This window comes from Oncorhynchus tshawytscha, linkage group LG04 (assembly GCF_018296145.1).
Source record: "Oncorhynchus tshawytscha isolate Ot180627B linkage group LG04, Otsh_v2.0, whole genome shotgun sequence".
NCBI classification, from domain to species: Eukaryota; Metazoa; Chordata; class Actinopteri; order Salmoniformes; family Salmonidae; genus Oncorhynchus; species Oncorhynchus tshawytscha.
Genome location: NC_056432.1, coordinates 26,295,754 through 26,314,490, shown reverse-complemented (window position 1 = coordinate 26,314,490; position 18,737 = coordinate 26,295,754). Strand labels below are relative to the sequence as shown.

At 43.2% G+C, this 18,737-nt stretch overlaps 1 protein-coding gene across 9 annotated transcripts in view; it reads left to right on the top strand.

Moving 5' to 3' along the window:
* The window catches only part of pbx3b (pre-B-cell leukemia homeobox 3b), an 88,902-nt gene that overhangs the window by 57,286 nt on the left and 12,879 nt on the right, over positions 1-18,737 (top strand). For 5 of the 9 annotated variants that reach the window (XM_024417441.2, XM_024417433.2, XM_024417439.2 and 2 more), the window contains exons 3-6: positions 10,798-11,039; positions 14,348-14,538; positions 15,839-15,974; positions 17,025-17,054. In XM_024417441.2, the coding sequence (XP_024273209.1) occupies positions 10,798-11,039; positions 14,348-14,538; positions 15,839-15,974; positions 17,025-17,054 (599 nt within the window). The remainder of the gene's footprint in view (positions 1-10,797; positions 11,040-14,347; positions 14,539-15,838; positions 15,975-17,024; positions 17,055-18,737) is intronic. The other 4 variants (XM_024417442.2, XM_024417436.2, XM_024417440.2 and 1 more) reach the window with 1 other exon arrangement.

The following is an 18,737-nucleotide window of genomic DNA, read 5'->3' as shown; positions in this document are numbered from 1 at the left end:
TAAACCAAGTTACAGTAACCTAATCAGTCAATCTCCACAAGATGTCACATCATCTAAAGGCTTGTGTGGGGGGAGTGACCACAGTGCAGATAAGGCAGAATTCCTAAAGACACTAAAACCTCTTTGCATAGAGTTGTTTAGAATTACCCTGTACAGTTACAAGTTACCACAGAGATCATACATCCATGTCGATAGCGTCAGAGTTCTCCTCAGGGGACAAGTTTCAGATATGCGGTGCATTCGGAAAGTATTCAGACCCCTTTACCTTTTCCACATTTTGTTATGTTACTGTCTCATTCTAAAATGTATTAAATAAAACATTTTCCTCATCAATCAATCAATCAGATGTATTTATAAAGCTCTTTTTATATCAGCCGATGTCACAAAGCGCTATACAGAAACCCAGCCTAAACCTCCAAACAGCAAGCAATGCAGATGTAGAAGCACGGTGGCTAGGAAAAACTCCCTAGAAAGGCAGGAACCTAGGAAGAAACCTAGAGAGGAAACAGGCTCTGAGGGGTGGCCAGTCCTCTTCTGGCTGTCCCGGGTGGAGATTATAACAGTACATGGACAAGATGTTCAAATGTTCATAGATGACCAGCAGGGTCAAATAATAATAATCACAGTGGTTGTAGAGAGTGCAACATGTCAGCACCTCCGGAGTAAATGTCAGTTGGCTTTTCATAGCCGATCATTCAGAGTTAGAGACAGCAGGTGCGGTAGAGAGAGAGAGTCGAAAACAGCAGGTCCGGGGCAAAGTAGCACGTCCGGTAAACAGGTCAGGGTTCCATAGCCGCAGGCAGAACAGTTGAAACTGGAGCAGCAGCAGGTGGACTGGGGACAGCAGGTGGACTGGGGACAGCAAGGAGTTATCAGGCCAGGTAGTCTTGAGGCATGGTAATAAGGCTCAGGTCCTCCGAGAGAAGAGAGAAAGAGAGAGAGAGTTAGAGGGAGCATACTTAAATTCACACAGGACACCGGATAAGACAGGAGAAATATAACAGACGGATCCTAGCCCCCAACAGGCTGAGACAGGAAGGGTGTGTTAAAAATAAAAACAGAAATACATTACTTACATACGTTTTCAGACTGCTATGAGACTCAAAATTGAGCTCAGGTGCATCCTGTTTCTATTGATCATCCTTGAGATGTTTCTAAAACTTGATTGGAGTCCACCTGTGGTAAATATAATTGATTGGACATGATTTGGAAAGGCACACCCCTTACTATATAAGGTTCCACAGTTGACAGTGCATGCCAGAGCAAAAACCAAGCCAAAGGTTGAAGGAAATGTCCGTAGAGCTCAGAGACAGGATTGTGTCGAGACATAGATCTGTGAAAGGTTACCAAAACATTTCTGCAGCATTGAACCTCCACAAGAACACAGTGGCCTCCATCATTTTTAAATGGAAGAAGAACCCAATTGTCACTCTGACAGAGCTCAAGAGTTGCTCTGTGGAGATGGGAGAAACTTACAGAAGGACAACCATCTCTACAGCACTCCACCAATCAGGCCTTTATGGTAGAGTGGCCAGACAGAAGCCACTCCCCAATAAAAGGCACGACATCCCGCTTGGAGTTTGACAAAAGGCACCTAAAGACTCTCAGACCATGAGAAACAAGATTCTCTGATAAAACCAAGATTGAACTCTTTGGCCTGAATGCCAAGCGTCACATCTGTAGGAAATATGGCACCATCCTTTCAGTGAAGTATGGTGGTGGCAGCGTCATGCTGTGGGTATGTTTTTCAGTGGCAGGGACTGGGAGACTAGTCAGGATCGAGGGAAAGATGAACGGAGCTTAGTACAGAGAGATCCTTGATGAAAACCTGCTCCATAGCGCTCAGGACCTTAGACTGGGGCAAAGGTTCACCTTCCGAAAGGACAACGACCCAAAGCACATAGCCAAGACAACGCAGGAGTGGCTTCGGGACAAGTCTCTGAATGTCCTTGAGTGGCCCAGCCAGAACCCAGACTTGAACCCGATCGAACATCTCTGGAGAGATCTGAAAATAGCTGTGCAGCAACGCTCCCCATCCAACCTGACAGAGCTTGAGAGGATCTGCAGAGAACAATGGGAGAAACTCCCAAATACAGGTGTGCCATGCTTGTAGTGTCATACCCAAGAAGACTCAAGGCTGTAATCACTGCCAAAGGTGCTTCAACAAAGTACTGAGTAAAGGGTTGGAATACTTATGTAAATGTGATATTTCCTTTAAAAAATTTTTTTTTTTATAAACTAGCAAAGAAATCTAAAAATCTGTTTTGGCTTTGTCATAATGGGGTATTGTGTGTCGATTGATGAGGGAATTATTTTAGAATAAGGTTGTAAAAGTCAAGGAGCCTGAATACTTTCTGAATGCACTTTATATCAAACATGGATACATTAACATCACTAACACACATTACAATAGCCAATCCTCTGGATACTGTTGAGAGAGAAATATATTTTGGCTCCTTGACGGTGGAAGGGCTGACTGGTCCTTGGACATTGTCTTGTGTTTTGTCTAGTCATTTTGCCATGTGGCCGGAGAGCACATACATTAGGGCCGAGCCTACACTTTCACACAGATGCATCTTAACCAAAGCTTATAGGTGCCCATTTGTCGAATATCACTAATTAGCCACCACAGGCAAGACAACAACACACTCCAAAATAGAAGGTGTGGAGCCGTTTGCCTGAGAAAGAGGATGTCTTCAGTTCTCTCTGTGGATTTATTGCCAATTAATCCTAATTAATGTAAAAGCAGTGCTTTTCAAAGGGGTATGGGATTTCACAAACACATTATGAAAGTCGATGCCATACCTTAACACTTGGGGTTTCTTTGTGCCCAGTTTCTTTGTTCTTGTGTGTGCATGGCAATATACTGTATTTGACCTGGAATCTCATGGTCTGCTTGATGTCTATAGGGATTTTGTACATAGAAAGCGGTGACATGGGGCAATACAGTCTGAAAAGGTCAGCTGGTTGCTTCAAGGGAATTGAGATTAAATGTATGTTTCCACACATCTGTTTTAAAATTCTAGGTTATCTGGAGGTATTCAACGTTAGCCATTTTAAAAAGGCTCATAGCTACAACCCTTTGCCACTCCATCACTACATTCAACTCAGAGGCCGAGGTGAGTAATGGGCTATATTTTCCACACAAGTGGGCAACAAAAAACACAAAAACAAAATCATTAATTGCCCACATACAGTAACCAAATGCCATCAAGGGCCCATGCTCTCATTAACCTGGCACCTAATTATCTGCCTCCAGTCTGAGTCGTGACAAGCCCCGGCGTCTGAACCCAACGCTTGTTGTGTCAGCAGTGGGATGCAGCGCTACTGCAGCCAGCCAGCCATCAAGCCAGGACTCCATTAGGTGTGTACCAGACAAAAGCCCCGTGCCGCAAAGGTTCCCTCTGCACGCGCCGCTGCAATGTTCCTTCCGTTAATGCCTTCCCTTCCAATTAAATCTGCAACTGTTAATTACTGTAATTATGGGAGCGAGCCCCTCGCTCTGTCCCCCCCACCTCCTTCTCTCCCGGTACGTCGAGACAAAATGGCACGGTAGCTGTTGTGCTGCTTCAGTTGTGCGTCTTCTCTGCTCCGGTGAAGCCCTTTGTAGGGAATTGAGTGGGGATAGGGACTTGATTCACTTGATGGGGGTGATGTGGTGGAGACTGCACAGTTCATCATGGATAACTGGGGAAGGAAGTCACAGCCCATGACCATGTCTCCAGACGAACTAATTAAATGGTGTGTAAAATACACTCCTAGAATAATTGGAAACCAATCATATTTTTTTACCTTTTCCATTGGATATTAGACGAGGAGTAGCACCATCATAACACAAACTTTTTTCCCAATAGCAATTTTTTGTTGAAATTATTATTTAAAACGGTTATTTCATTGTGAATCGCTATTATAATAGTCTGTATTAAACCACAGTACCACTTTAGTACTGTCACAGTTCTTGCGATGGATATGATGTGATGCGTTGAGTAGAAGTGGAGCTCATTGAAGAGTAGATTGGCAGCCTTCCTGGTAAGTCTCTGTTCTAATGTCCATCCTCTCTGTCCTGCATCTGTCACATGGTGTTGTTGGCACTGTACATCGATCTGACTAGCTCCTCCTCACTGTCACACTACAGACCACCGCAACCTGCAGCATCAGGCCAACAATACGCCAGCAGCCATGATGCTCCTTTTCAGGTACATGAGACTTTGGCTGAACATTCTGTCCCTCCAAATCACAGCCACTATTTACCTTAGGTTATAAACACTGTAAAAAACAAATGTATATGTGTTCTCATTGGTGAGCATCTCAACATGTCTCACCGCTCAGCAGTATGATGGCTGTCAAAGACACCCATTTCCAACAGTACAGCCTCTGCCTCCACCTGCAATTGGGGCTATATATGTTAGCTCGTCTGGGAAGAGAATGTTAATCTATAATTTGGAGTCATATTCTTCCCTATAAAATGCACTCTTCAGAGGGAAACAGCTCCCTCTTTTTCAGGCAGTGCAGTCTCTCCCGTGGATTCACTGAAACAAATCTAAATGATGGACTGTCATCTCTCGTGTAGAAATGCCATTGCAAAGAATATTGTGTCTGGCACTGGATCATGGTCTGCTGTATGTTCCCAATGCTGCTTTATGGTTCATGAGCACACACACACACACACACACACACACACACACACACACACACACACACAAGCTTGCACGCATTCATGCGTGGACTCATGCACACAAACACACACCACACAAACATACACAAATGCCTCAAGCCGAAACCATTTATTTGGAGGAATACAGTAAAAACATGGGATTAATGACAGAAGTAGTATTATTTGTTTCACCCTTAGCCTTTAGAGTAATGTATGCATGGCTTCATGCACATTATATTTAGATGAAGTGCTATCTATATGTGCCGGGTTGTCTGTGTGTACAGGACCTGCTGTGTGACCTGGTTTCGTGCAATCTCCATCTTCTAATTAGGGAGCTGCAGAGAAGGCTGCAAAGGAAGGAGCGATTAGTTGCCTTTGGGTATTTCATAACTGGCTTTCAGTGCCACATTTGCATTATGTGCTTGGGGTCTGAATAAAGAATTAGGGTACATTTGCAGTAAATTGAGGCTAGTAGCTAAAAAACAAAAGTACATCAGATATGAAATGAAATAAGAGAGGAAAAAGCAGCAAATGCTGTTAGTTATCTTGAAATGCTATAATATTACTTTACTGTAAATCTAATTTTCTTTGTTACTAAATAATTACACGAAGGTACCATTTTTTTAAAAAAGAAGGTATTTTTGTATTCTAGGTTTATGTGAGTATTGATGGTAAATGCTTTAACAGGCAGTTACTGATTGGTGCTGATTCTGGGCTGCTAGTGGAGCCCTGTGCTTGAGCCCCATGCTGTATGTGTTCTGTAGGGTCAGTCAGTGTGATGATCTGTAGAGGAGGTCCTGTCCACTCATTTGGCCAGTCTCCCTGACCACTGCGTGCGGCCGCCACAGCCAGGCCTGGTCAGCCATCACTGTGCCACTTGGACACCTGCCCACTCATAGTCTGAGAGGGCAACATCCAGAGTGGACACACACACACACACACACACACACACACACACACACACACAGCAAGTGACAGTAGGCCTTGTTTACCCAGTGTCCCTCCCTCAGTTGTCTCCCATCCTCTCCCCGTGGTCTGTCATGCCATGTGTCACTTTCCACAAATGTTAGTGCCACAATGGGACAGTGATTAATTTTGGTGTGTTTGGCAAAATGTCTACAAGATGTTTGTTTGGGTTATCTTTTCCCACCCCCTAACCCATCCCCTCTCCCATCTCTCTGATTCGGTGAAGCCCGACCCCCCCCATTCCCTTGTCAAGGACTTTGAGAGAGGACAGCATCATCATCGAAGGACAAAGGCTACCTGAACTGACAAGGATCTTCTTATTTGACCAGAGCCACTTTTTGTCACGTTTTCTTCCCCGCCCCCTGTGCTGTCCGTTTAGAGTGTGCTGGTGGTGTATGATGGGAGAAGTCTTGACCCAGCACCGGGGGGCTGTAACACTTCACTGTCAATGGGCCTTATCACTCACCGCACTGGGAGGAAATACATCATCATGCTAGACAGGGATTCCCCAGTTTAGGGTCCCTTCCCTGCCCTCTATTACTCTGTATTTAATCTATCTGCATGCTCACTTGTTCATCCCCACAGTATCTCTGCCTGCCTCAACTCTAAAGTCAAACCCTCTGCGGTCTACAGTGGATACAACAAGAACTCACATGCTTTGAAGTCTCTTTTATAGAGATGGAATAGTAATGTAAGGTGTGTATCTTTTCCTATTGATGCTGTTTGAAAGAGGAAGCGTGAGCGCGCATTGACAGATGTGCAGGGAACTGTCAAATTCACCGTTTCTGTCTGTGGGGAAATATAAGGATTTAGCCCCTGAATTAGACAGGATCCTTTTCAGCTTTTTAATCGTAAGAAAGAAAGTGAAACCAAATGTGGCTAATGCGTGCTAGCTTTCCCTCAGTGTAGTATCAGGTATGGTAATTACCCTACATTAACATTGGGAATAGCTAATGTGTATTAATGTGTTAATTACTGTACATGCTTGAGAGAGCCCGAAGGCATTCTCCCAGATTCTCTGTGCCATGTGGATGTAGGCCAAGCTTAAAAAAGACTTTAAGGACATCAATGAAATAGAATCTTTATGTTTTATTGGCCAGAACAAAAGATTTCCAATGGTAATTTGATGCACTTCTCTGCTTCTAAAGCGAGAGACACTAATCTGGAGGCTTTGAAAACGAGTTGATATTAAGTCAAAAGAGACATGGAAACAAGTCTGTAGTGACACAGTGTTCTTTGTGTTCTGTTGTCTCTTGTGTGTTGCTTTGGCATTGTGTTCTAATCACATGGTGGGTTAAGATTCAGGGATCCTCACTAATACTCACCCAGAGTGGGCCTGCCTGTCTCTGTATTGCTTGGGATTGTATCCTGCTCTAAGAGAGATGACCTTTGCAAATATTGACAGAAAATAAATTTGGTTTCGATTAGTTAGCTTTAGGAGACCTTTGTGGATCAATGCAATTAGATGCACAGTGTGTCGATATTCGCTGGGCCTTTTCGCTGGACGCATTGAGTAGGAAAGGAACTGCATGGGGTCAGGGTTAGGTGTATCGAACAGGATATTTTGAAAGCAGTGGAAGTAACAGAGATACAATGTGTTCTTTAAAATACAACAAGGCACACAGTTCACAATCAATTTGCAACACACTATTGTGCAGTTTGTATTTGTTCATGTTTTTATCCCTCTATATAACCAAATGCGGTAGAGAGAAAATAATTAGGTATATAATTAAATATGTGGAACAAATATTCAAACAAAGTAAATGTAAAAAGGGAAAATCATCTCACTAAATAAAAATATCTCTCTCTTTTCCTCTGTGATGTACTGAGGTGTTATGGTCTTCTCTCTGTGACAGTGTAGTACTGCAGTATGATCTGGTGGATAACCCTCCTCCAGCCCCTGATCCTGCTCCTCTCCTCAGCAGCTCACATTAACCCAGCAGGGCTCTGCCTTTATGACTCTCCTGCTCACACTTCAGTGATGAGAGTAAACAAACGCTGGGCCAAAGGTCAGCTAAGCCCCCGGAATAAAAGAAGGCACAGGGGGAAAGAGGTGGGAGGAAAGGAGAGTGGCCAGAGGCATTGCTCAAATCACTGTCAGAACATCAAGCAGGGGTGATAAACGAGACAATGGCAATAAACCGGAAATGATTCTAAACAGTGGAGGGGAGAGAAAGGCCTGCTTTGTCTTCATCTGTCAGTGTTATTTCATCGGATCAGATATGACATTGAAACATGTAAAAATAATAAGTAAAACTACACCTCACTGATATGAATGTATTAATCACAATGTTGACTTCCTTTCAACCCTAGAGTAGAAATTAGGTAAACAATATGAATACAGATTTCAATGAGAGAAAAACAGAAATCCAAGGAGAGAGAAATCCAGTAGAAGATGGAAATTCACAGCACTTGGTGTTTTGGCTGGGAGCTGCTCCCTGCTGTATGTTGAGGCAGGTGGAGGGGGGAAGTGTTTCCAAACCCGTTTGTTATGGATGGGCCTTGATAGCTGCTCTGGCACAAACACACGCTAGTGGGCTGCTGGAGGGGCGGAACAATCTCAGACCAGTGGAGTAATCATTTTTATCCCGCTGATTTCCCAAATAGAAATGGACATGTATGATAAAAATGTCATGGCCACTCCACACGTTAGCTTCCTAATAGGATTGCACGTCACTTCCTAATGTCTCGCTCTGTTTGCCCATGCTCTGAATGGACACATTATAGCTCACAGGAACTTTACTGTAATATATGCTGAGACAAGTAGCTCTTTATGGCCTGTGATTATTTGGTTTGAATGAAACCCTGTAAATTCCCCCAGCTGTGCTTCCCCTGGATAAAGAGTGAGTGGAGTAAAAGTGACAACATGGGTTTGGTGTGGAAATGTGCACTGCTGCTCTCAGAGTTCTAGTTAATGTACCTGACATGAAAAACATGCCTAACTACTTACTATCACCTCCATCACAAAGGAAAGTGCGGACTTGAGCTTGTGTCTGCAGCAAAGGGTAGGCAAAGGTACTGCACTGAGCAAACCTGCTCAATCAACCTCCAGATATTACCACCACCAGAGGTACTATACTAATAGCTCAGCATCTTTACATATATGATGGTGATGGGGTTAAAGATATGATGGTGATGGGGTTAAAGATATGATGGTGATGGGGTTAAAGATATGATGGTGATGGGGTTAAAGATACGATGGTGATGGGGTTAAAGATATGATGGTGATGGGTTAAAGATATGATGGTGATGGGGTTAAAGATATGATGGTGATGGGGTTAAAGATATGATGGTGATGGGGTTAAAGATATGATGGTGATGGGGTTAAAGATACGATGGTGATGGGGTTAAAGGTATGATGGTGATGGGTTAAAGATATGATGGTGATGGGGTTAAAGATATGATGGTGATGGGTTTAAAGATATGATGATGATGGGTTAAAGATATGATGGTGATTGGGTCAAAGATATGATGGTGATGGGTTAAAGATATGATGGTGATGGGGTTAAAGATACTATGGTAATGGGATAAAGTTAGTGGAGTAATGGCATATTGTTCACATGGGGGATTTGGCTTGGCATGCCTGATGCTACAACTCTTCCAGCATCAATGTCTCCAACACAAATGGCCACATGCATCCTTTAACACCAATACAACTACAAGACAAACATCCAGCCAATAGATCCACAGATAGACACAAATGTGTCTTGCAGTAGCATCTCCACATCTGAGACACACACCAATGTCGATGGGGATTGTTAATGGGGTATGTAATGAGAGAGGTGATAGTATGTTACTTTAAATATCCATATAGTATGGTGTGCTGGGTCACAGTCAGTGCCTGGTAGAGCCCCTCTCTGATTGCTAGGCTACTGCCTCACACAATAGAACGACTAATCTTCTTATTTAAAATTCAAGGGCTCACCATATCTTAATGAAGCCTTAAGAAACTGTTAAATCCCTACATCTCTGGCAGATTATTGAATAGAGATAACCCTGGTAATCATAACATCTAAGTGGGCACTCAGTGTTTACTGCAGATTGGGTGCCCTTTTTATTAATTTATTGGACTGAATAATGGAGATTTATTTGGCTGGTAATTCTGACTGGCTGCAGTCTTTTTTTCATTGTAGCCGTCATGACAACATTCTCTATGCATGCAGGTATACTCCTATGCTGACTGATGGCTAATTAGGATTGAAATATATAGGAAAGAATGAAAAGAGAAAAGGAAACAGCAGGTCCCGATAACAATAGCGAAAGTCAGCGCTCAATGATTTGTTTGTGTGTGTGTATGTGCGCGCGTGTTTGTGCGTGCGTGGTTGCTTGCGAGCCCTGAGGTATCTTAGAGTTGCACTAATCAAGTGCACAATTAGAAGAGAAAAAGGGAAAATATTGTCTATGAGTAGTTGTAAATGAAGTAGAATAATGCTAAATATGGTAACGTTAAGAATGTGGAAGAACCCTGGCTCTGTTGTTAATCACAGAAAACCAACAGACAGTTGTGATTTCAGGCTTTGCATCATGCAGAAAAGGCAGACACATGCTTGAGGTTTATTCCTCTGTTTAGCATCCTTTCGGAGAATAGAAGTGCCACCTCGCAGTTGAGCATTTGTCAGTTTATGGATGTTGCTGTCATGTAAGCCTCCCTGTACACACAGTGTGCAGTGCAGTGTGTAGATAAAATAAGGCAGGCCCGGGCTTTAGGCGACAGGAACACAGCACGTACACAGGGGGTACCCAACCCATTCCCACAGGGGATTACCCGCACTGCACTTTGGCTATATGACAGACATCCAGGGAAAGGTACCTATAGAAAATAATTTTGGCTTTAGCGGCGCATAGCTCAGGATACTGTACAAGACAATACTTGTGAGGCTGGCACTGCATAATCTGGGCTGTTGTATGTTTTTTACCCTCATGGAAATCAGCCAGTCAGCCATGGAGGAGTCAGTTTAAGAGTGTGTCTAGGTGTGGTTCTTGGTGAGTCCATCAAACCCACCCTCTGGTATAGAATGAACACTAAACATATTACAAATTATTATTCAGTTACCATGGAGGTTCTGCTCTATCAAACAAAAGAACAGTATCAAAACTACTTTGTGTCTGTGTCATGTCTGGAGGTCTGGACATCCTCATGTCTAACTGTCACTCTCTCTCTCTCTGATGTCTCTCAGGCCTCAGCATCCGTGGTGCCCAGGAGGAGGACCCTCCCGACCCCCAGCTCATGCGTCTGGACAACATGCTGCTGGCGGAGGGCGTGTCAGGACCAGAGAAAGGGGGTGGATCCGCCGCTGCCGCCGCTGCAGCCGCAGCTTCGGGAGGGGCCTCAGACAACTCCATCGAACACTCAGACTACAGAGCCAAACTCACCCAGATCAGACAGATCTACCACACAGAGCTGGAAAAATACGAACAGGTTGGTGTGAGTCACACCTTTAACCAGCTTCACATCACACCTTTAACCAGCTTCACATCACACCTTTAACCAGCTTCACATCACACCTTTAACCAGCTTCACATCACACCTTTAACCAGCTTCACATCACACCTTTAACCAGCTTCACATCACACCTTTAACCAGCTTCACATCACACCTTTAACCAGCTTCACATCACACCTTTAAGCTTCATAGACGTATTATTAGAGTACAAAACCAGGAACAAAATATTTGTTGTAATATTGGAAACGTACATATTTTGTGGTTCGTTAACTAAGTCTAAGTTAACTAAGTTTCAGGAGTAGTGTAGACTAAGTGAACTAAGTCTCGGGAGTTATGTGGTCTAAGTCTAAGTTAACTACGTCTGGGAAGTAGTGTCATCTAAGTCTACGTTAACTAACTCTGGGGAGTAGTCTTAGTAAGTTAACTAAGTCTGAGGAGTAGTGTCTAAGTTTTTAAAAAATATATATATAATTTACAATATTTTTTTTTAACCTCTTTTTCATGGTATCCAATTGGTAGTTATAGTCTTGTCCCATCACTGCAACTCCTGTATGGACTCGGGAGAGGCGAAGGTCAAGAGCAGTGTGTCCTCCGAAACACAACCCAACTGAGCCGCACTGCTTCTCGACATAATGCTCGCTTAACCTGGAAGCCAGCCGCACCAATGTGTTGGAGGAAACACTGTACACCTGGTGACCGTGTCAGCGTGCATTGCGCTCGTCCTGCCACAGGAGTAAATAGAGCACGATGGTACAAGAACAACCCTGCCAGCCAAACCCTCCCCTAACCCAGACGACGCTGGGCCAATTGTGCACCCATGGGTTTCCCGGTCGCGGCCGGCTACGACAGAGCCTGGACTCAAACCAGGATCTCTAGTGGCACAGCTAGCACTGCAATGCAGTGACTCAGACCACTGCGTTACTCGGGAGGCCCAGTGTAGTCTAAGTTAACTATGTCTGGGGATTAGTGTCATCTACAGTGGGGCAAAAAAGTATTTAGTCAGCCACCAATTGTGCAAGTTCTCCCACTTAAAAAGATGAGAGAGGCCTGTAATTTTCATCATAGGTACTCTTCAACTTTGACAGACAAAATGAGGGAAAAAAATCCAGAAAATCACATTGTAGGATTTTTAATTTATTTATTTGCAAATTATGGTGGAATATAAGTATTTGGTCACCTACAAAAGTTTATCTCAATACTTTGTTTTATACCCTTTGCTGGCAATGACAGAGGTCAAACGTTTTCTGTAAGTCTTCACAAGGTTTTCACACACTGTTACTGGTATTTTGGCCCATTCCTCCATGCAGATCTCCTCTAGTGCAGTGATGTTTTGGGGCTGTTGCTGGGCAACACTGACTTTCAACTCCCTCCAAAGATTTTCTGTGGGGTTGAGATCTGGAGACCTTGAAATGCTTCTTACGAAGCCACTCCTTCGTTGCCCGGGCGGTGTGTTTGGGATCATTGTCATGCTGAAAGACCCAGCCACGTTTCATCTTCAATGCCCTTGCTGATGGAAGGAGGTTTTCACTAAAAATCTCACGATACATGGCCCCATTCATTCTTTCCTTTACACGGATCAGTCGTCCTGGTCCCTTTGCAGAAAAACAGGCCCAAAGCATGATGTTTCCACCCCCATGCTTCACAGTAGGTATGGTGTTCTTTGGATGCAACTCAGCATTCTTTGTCCACCAAACACAACGAATTTAGTTTTTACCAAAAAGTTATATTTTGGTTTCATCTGACCATATGACATTCTCCCAATATTCTTCTGGATCATCCAAATGCTCTCTAGCAAACTTCAGACGGGCCTGGACATGTACTGGCTTAAGCAGGGGGACACGTCTGGCACTGCAGGATTTGAGTCCCTGGCGGCGTAGTGTGTTACTGATGGTAGGCGTTATTACTTTGGTCCCAGCTCTCTGCAGGTCATTCACAAGGTCCCCCCATGTGGTTATGGGATTTTTGCTCACCGTTCTTGTGATTATTTTGACCCCACGGGGTGAGATCTTGCGTGGAGCCCCAGATCGAGGGAGATTATCAGTGGTCTTGTATGTCTTCCATTTCCTAATAATTGCTCCCACAGTTGATTTCTTCAAACCAAGCTGCTTACCTATTGCAGATTCAGTCTTCCCAGCCTGGTGCAGGTCTACAATTTTGTTTCTGGTGTCCTTTGACAGCTCTTTGGTCTTGGCCATAGTGGAGTTTGGAGTGTGACTGTTTTAGGTTGTGGACAGGTGTCTTTTATACTGATAACAAGTTCAAACAGGTTCCATTAATACAGGTAATGAGTGGAGGACAGAGGAGCCTCTTAAAGTAGAACTTACAGGTCTGTGAGAGCCAGAAATCTTGCTTGTTTGTAGGTGACCAAATACTTATTTTCCACCATAATTTGCAAATAAATTAATAAAAAATCCTACAATGTGATTTTCTGGATTTTTTTTCCTCATTTTGTCTATCAAAGTTGAAGTGTACCTACGATGAAAATTACAGGCCTCTCTCATCTTTTTAAGTGGGAGAACTTGCACAATTGGTGGCTGACTACATACTTTTTTGCCCCACTGTAAGTCTAAGGTAACTAGGATAACTAAGTCTGGGGAGTTATGTAGTCTAAGTCTAAGTTAACTAAGTCTGGGAAGTAGTGTAGTCTAAGTAATGTAGTCGTCTCAGTAAAATGAGAATATGATCAACTCATTCAGGTGCCATGTTGAGCTTCAGCAATAAAACAGACACATTATAAGAGAAAATGAAAGGTGGAACACTGATGCCTCAGCAGTGCAGCGAGGTGAATTAGACTAATTTACTCCCGGCACTCAGAGGAGAGGAGTGAGGGAGGGGAGAAGAGGACACACAACACTTTGCCTGGAGTGAATGCATCTTTCTTAGGGGTGTTTCCAGGTTTTAATTATCTAAATGTAAATACTTAACGAATTTTACTCAGAGTAATGAGCTAAAGTGTGCACTACGTAAATGAGTTATTCTAATTAATCATGTATGAACTACTGGTTTAACGAAAAGCTGTTTAAATTCTCTCTGTGCTGGGCCAAAGCCAAATTGCAAATCGGCATTTGCATTTATAGATGACTTCACCAACTAAGTAATTGAAGTGCTCAGCAGTCGTATAAATACTGGGCTGTGTTTTTCAAAAGCACGATCAGTGAAGATACTTTTAACTAAGGGAGAAGGCTAATAAACACATTCAGCTACTGAAAGTTGTTCCTAACCAAAGGATACTAGCCAGGAGGGTACTAAACATAGCTGGGTTGGGCTCTGTGATTTCTCTTCAGGCGTGTAACGAGTTCACCACCCATGTGATGAACCTGCTGAGGGAGCAGTCCCGCACGCGACCCATCTCTCCCAAAGAGATAGAACGCATGGTTGGCATCATCCACCGCAAATTCAGCTCCATCCAGATGCAGCTCAAGCAGAGCACCTGTGAGGCCGTCATGATCCTGCGCTCTAGATTCCTTGATGCCAGGTCAGTGTGTATATATGACGTGCATGTGTGTTACTGTGTGTCTCTGTGTTCCAAAACCTTTCTTAGACCGTGACCCACAAAATAAATGTTTTCTAGACCCACAAAATCAATGTTTTCTAGACCCAGAAAACCAATGTTTTCTAGACCCAGAAAACCAATGTTTCTAGACCCACAAAATCAATGTTTCTAGACCCACAAAACCAATATTTCTAGACCCACAAAACCAATGTTTCTAATCAAATCAAATCAAATCAAATGTACTTCTATATCTGCGAAAAACGAATCAACAACATACAGCGCCAAACAGTACACTGCAAATATTCATAGATGATCTTGCCATAAAGCGCACGTGTTATGTGTTATAGCCACCTTTCAAGATAATCATCCGCTATCACCTGAAAGCATTTTAGATTAAATGAAGTGGGAACAAAGTCATATGTAATCAGCAGGTGTTCTGGATTACTGTAATCACAAACCGTTTGTGGAGTGGAGCTCTAAGGAGAGTGGGAGGAAAGCAGAAACCAAGCAGAAGCACATTTGCTGCCCATTGCTTGTGTGAAGTGCAGTAAACAAGGCAAAATAAGCAGCAAATGCTAAATAACATGATAAGTAGTTCCCTGGGGGGTAGAAGGGGACCCAGATCTAGTTAGAGTTGGTTTGTTCCCACTGGAGTTCCCTGTTGTGGAGTGGAGCTCTAAGGAGAGTGCGAGGAAGCAGAAACCAAGCAGATGCACAGTTGCTGCCCATTTGCTTGTGTGAAGTGTATTAAACAAGGTAAAATAAGCAGCAAATACTCAATAACATGATAAGTAGTGCCCTGGGGGGGGGTGAAGAAGACCCAGATCTAGTTAGAGGGGATTTTTTCCCACTGGAGTTCCCTGGGGCTGTGGCATTCCAGGAACAATGCTCAGCTGGGCATGTCTTGATTTCTATAATGTACCGAGATGCAACTGTGCCTAGCACTCCATCACCAAGCCTGTCCATCTGCTGTGCTAAACACTACACATTACATGCTTGGCCTGGAGATCAGAGACCAACAGACCAAATTAAGCAATGTATGTGTTTCTGTGTGTGATGTGTGTGTTTGCGGGTTTAGCGGTTGGAGGATGGCTTGGTGTGTGTTGATGAGGATGGTGCTAAAAGGAGGACACTATTCCGCTCCTGAGACCCCCATTCCTCATTATTTTCACCATTTATGTGTGAGATTGATTGTGCTATTTGTCCGATCCAAATGGATGAGTTAATGCTGGTTTCGCTAATGAGCTTCCTTGGCCTTTCTCTCATTTTGTTCACTATTCAGGCGGAAAAGGAGAAACTTCAGCAAGCAGGCAACGGAAATCTTGAACGAGTATTTCTACTCGCACCTCAGCAACCCATATCCCAGTGAAGAAGCCAAAGAGGAGTTGGCCAAAAAGTGCAGCATTACAGTATCCCAGGTGGGTGCAGCTTCCTTATCTCAGACGCAGTGGCTGGTGGGTATTCAGGGGAGAAAAGGCAGTATACGAGGCCCCTGGCTGCAACTCAAGACCATTCTGGAAGGGCGGCTAGGCCACACTATCAGAGAACAATGTCCTTATCTTACCTTGACATTGAGCCTAATGACACCCCAGCTAGGGCAGGTTCAGCCTATCACAGCAGTGGCCACGGGGAGGGGAGGTCAGCGTCCTAATATTGTCCTCTCTGGGCCTGTTAGTCCTCCATAGATGTCCACTCTGGGCCTGTTCGTCCTCCATAGATGTCCTCTCTGGGCCTGTTAGTCCTCCATAGATGTCCTCTCTGGGCCTGTTAGTCCTCCATAGATGTCCACTCTGGGCCTGTTAGTCCTCCATAGATGTCCTCTCTGGGCCTGTTAGTCCTCCATAGATGTCCTCTCTGGGCCTGTTAGTCCTCCATAGATGTCCTCTCTGGGCCTGTTAGTCCTCCATAGATGTCCTCTCTGGGCCTGTTAGTCCTCCATAGATGTCCACTCTGGGTCTCCTGCCATTTTCTTTGTCATTCTCTCTGTCTGCTCAATCAGTCCAGGTGGCTGGATGTCAACCTGTATAGGTTATCCAGTTAATCCATATGATGTTTAAGGTACATGTGAAGTCACAGTGCTCAGGCTTAGGCTTGTACATGCAGACGACACTGCTTCACCCAATAAACATTTTGTTTTTACAAACAATTTATGTGACTTTCCCACTTGACCTTTTATCTAATAGATGGGTTAACCTGAAGGCAATATAATCTCTCACACCCAACCCCCACACCCAAACCAATTCAGCATTGTTATCCTCCTTCACTCTGTTCTGCTACTATTGTTAAACTTTGGATAATTTAGATTTGTGTATTCTAGTTCAGATGTTAATCCATGGTTGTTCCAATTTGAGAATAAACACTGATTTGCAATGTTCTCTCTTGTCTGTGGGGAGGGGGTGTGGAGGGGTATATTGAGTGTAGTCATGCAGAGTCAGATACTGTAAAAGCCCATTCTTTTTTGCCTTCAGGGGGTGGGAAGCACCATCACAGTATCACAGGTATGTCATGACTTCTCCTGATCCACTGTTGTTGTTTTCATTCTTTTGTATATTTTCTTGGTTTCTGTATGTGCACCTTCACAGTCTACCACTGCACACAGATCCCCCTTCCTCACACAAATGGACTGATATCCTGGCATTCAAAATCAGTCTGATGCTATTTTAATGTAGGTGTACCATGCTTACAGCTTTACTGTAAGTTTGGCACCAAGCAAGTTCCACTGTGATACATAGAATGTGTGTTATTTTGCTGTTGAATATCACACAATATTGGGTGAGCAAATCATATGCCAAGACTAGGTATCATACAACATTTTCATTGTATTTTCAGCGCACTTTTGATCATTCTTTATGATTGTTAAATACCATTTAAAGACAACAACCATACCACCACATTATATGTTGGTTTTGATGTCTCATGTCATACAATTTTACTTTTTTGTTATTTATATAACACAAATCATTTGTTTTCTACACAGTATGCATTTTTTGTTAGTTGTAGATCGTCTGCTAGTTATGTCCTTCTTGGTTTTAGAACATGCAGCATGTGTCTAATGTTCTGCTTTCTGCCAGTGTGGTTCATGTTAGTTGAAGGAGTGGGCATTGACCCTCACAAGTGGAACAGTTCTCTGTTCTGAGTGCTTGACTTAACAGGGCACTGTAGGAGTTCCCAGGAGGACAAATCAGTCCAGAAATAAGAGGCCTTTTAAGAATTCACTTGAACTGATCTCAAGCCCCATTAGCAGGGTTCTCCTTGACAACCCTAGTCCACTGCAGCCACTCCTATTGACTACTTTGTAGTGCTTTGGCTCAGTCTTAGTGAGTTAGACTATGTCAAGTCCTCTCTGAGTTTGTTGTCTTACCCAAGCATAGGAGAGCCTGGTGAAGTCAGAAGAGTTACTCCCGAGAATGGGCAGTAATGGCGTGTTTGGGTATTTCCAGATACTCTCAAACTCAATGGTGAGGTTTGTTCACTAAGGAAGGCATTATGTACAGTATTACAGTACCTTTGTATACTTCCTTATAGAACTTTCTTTCATATACACTACAGTGACTGTAGTATAAATATGTGAATCAATAAGCATTAGATATCAGTCTGATGGTTATCACAGATGTCTAGGGGGAATCTACTGCTTTGATTTATGGATTGACTAAGTAGGTTTAGGTGGACATTACACAATGCCAATATTGTTCTTTGACTAGAGGGAACTGAGTGTGTGTTTCATTGCATGAGCATATACTGAACAAAACTATAAATGCAACATATAAAGTGTTGGTCCCATGTTTCATGAGCTGAAATAATAGATCCCAGAAATGTTCCATACTCACAAAAAGGTTATTGCTCAAAAATGTTGTGCTCAAATGTGTTTGCATCCCTGTTAGTGAGCCTTTCTACTTTGTCAAGATAATCCATCTACCTGACAGGTGTAGCATATCAAGAAGCTGATTAAACAGAGTGATCATTATACAGATGCATCTTGACAGTACGTGTTCCATTTGTATTTTTGTTCAGTATAATTTGAGCCAGTTTGCTACAGCAGGAAAATAATCCTGCATCAACAGGAAATGTGAATTATTATTTGTATTATAATTCATGGACATTTTTTGTAGTGGTTGATAAATCTTTCCTTCGGGAAAATCAAGTCTGACATTTTAAAGTGGATATTACAAACTTTAGAAGCA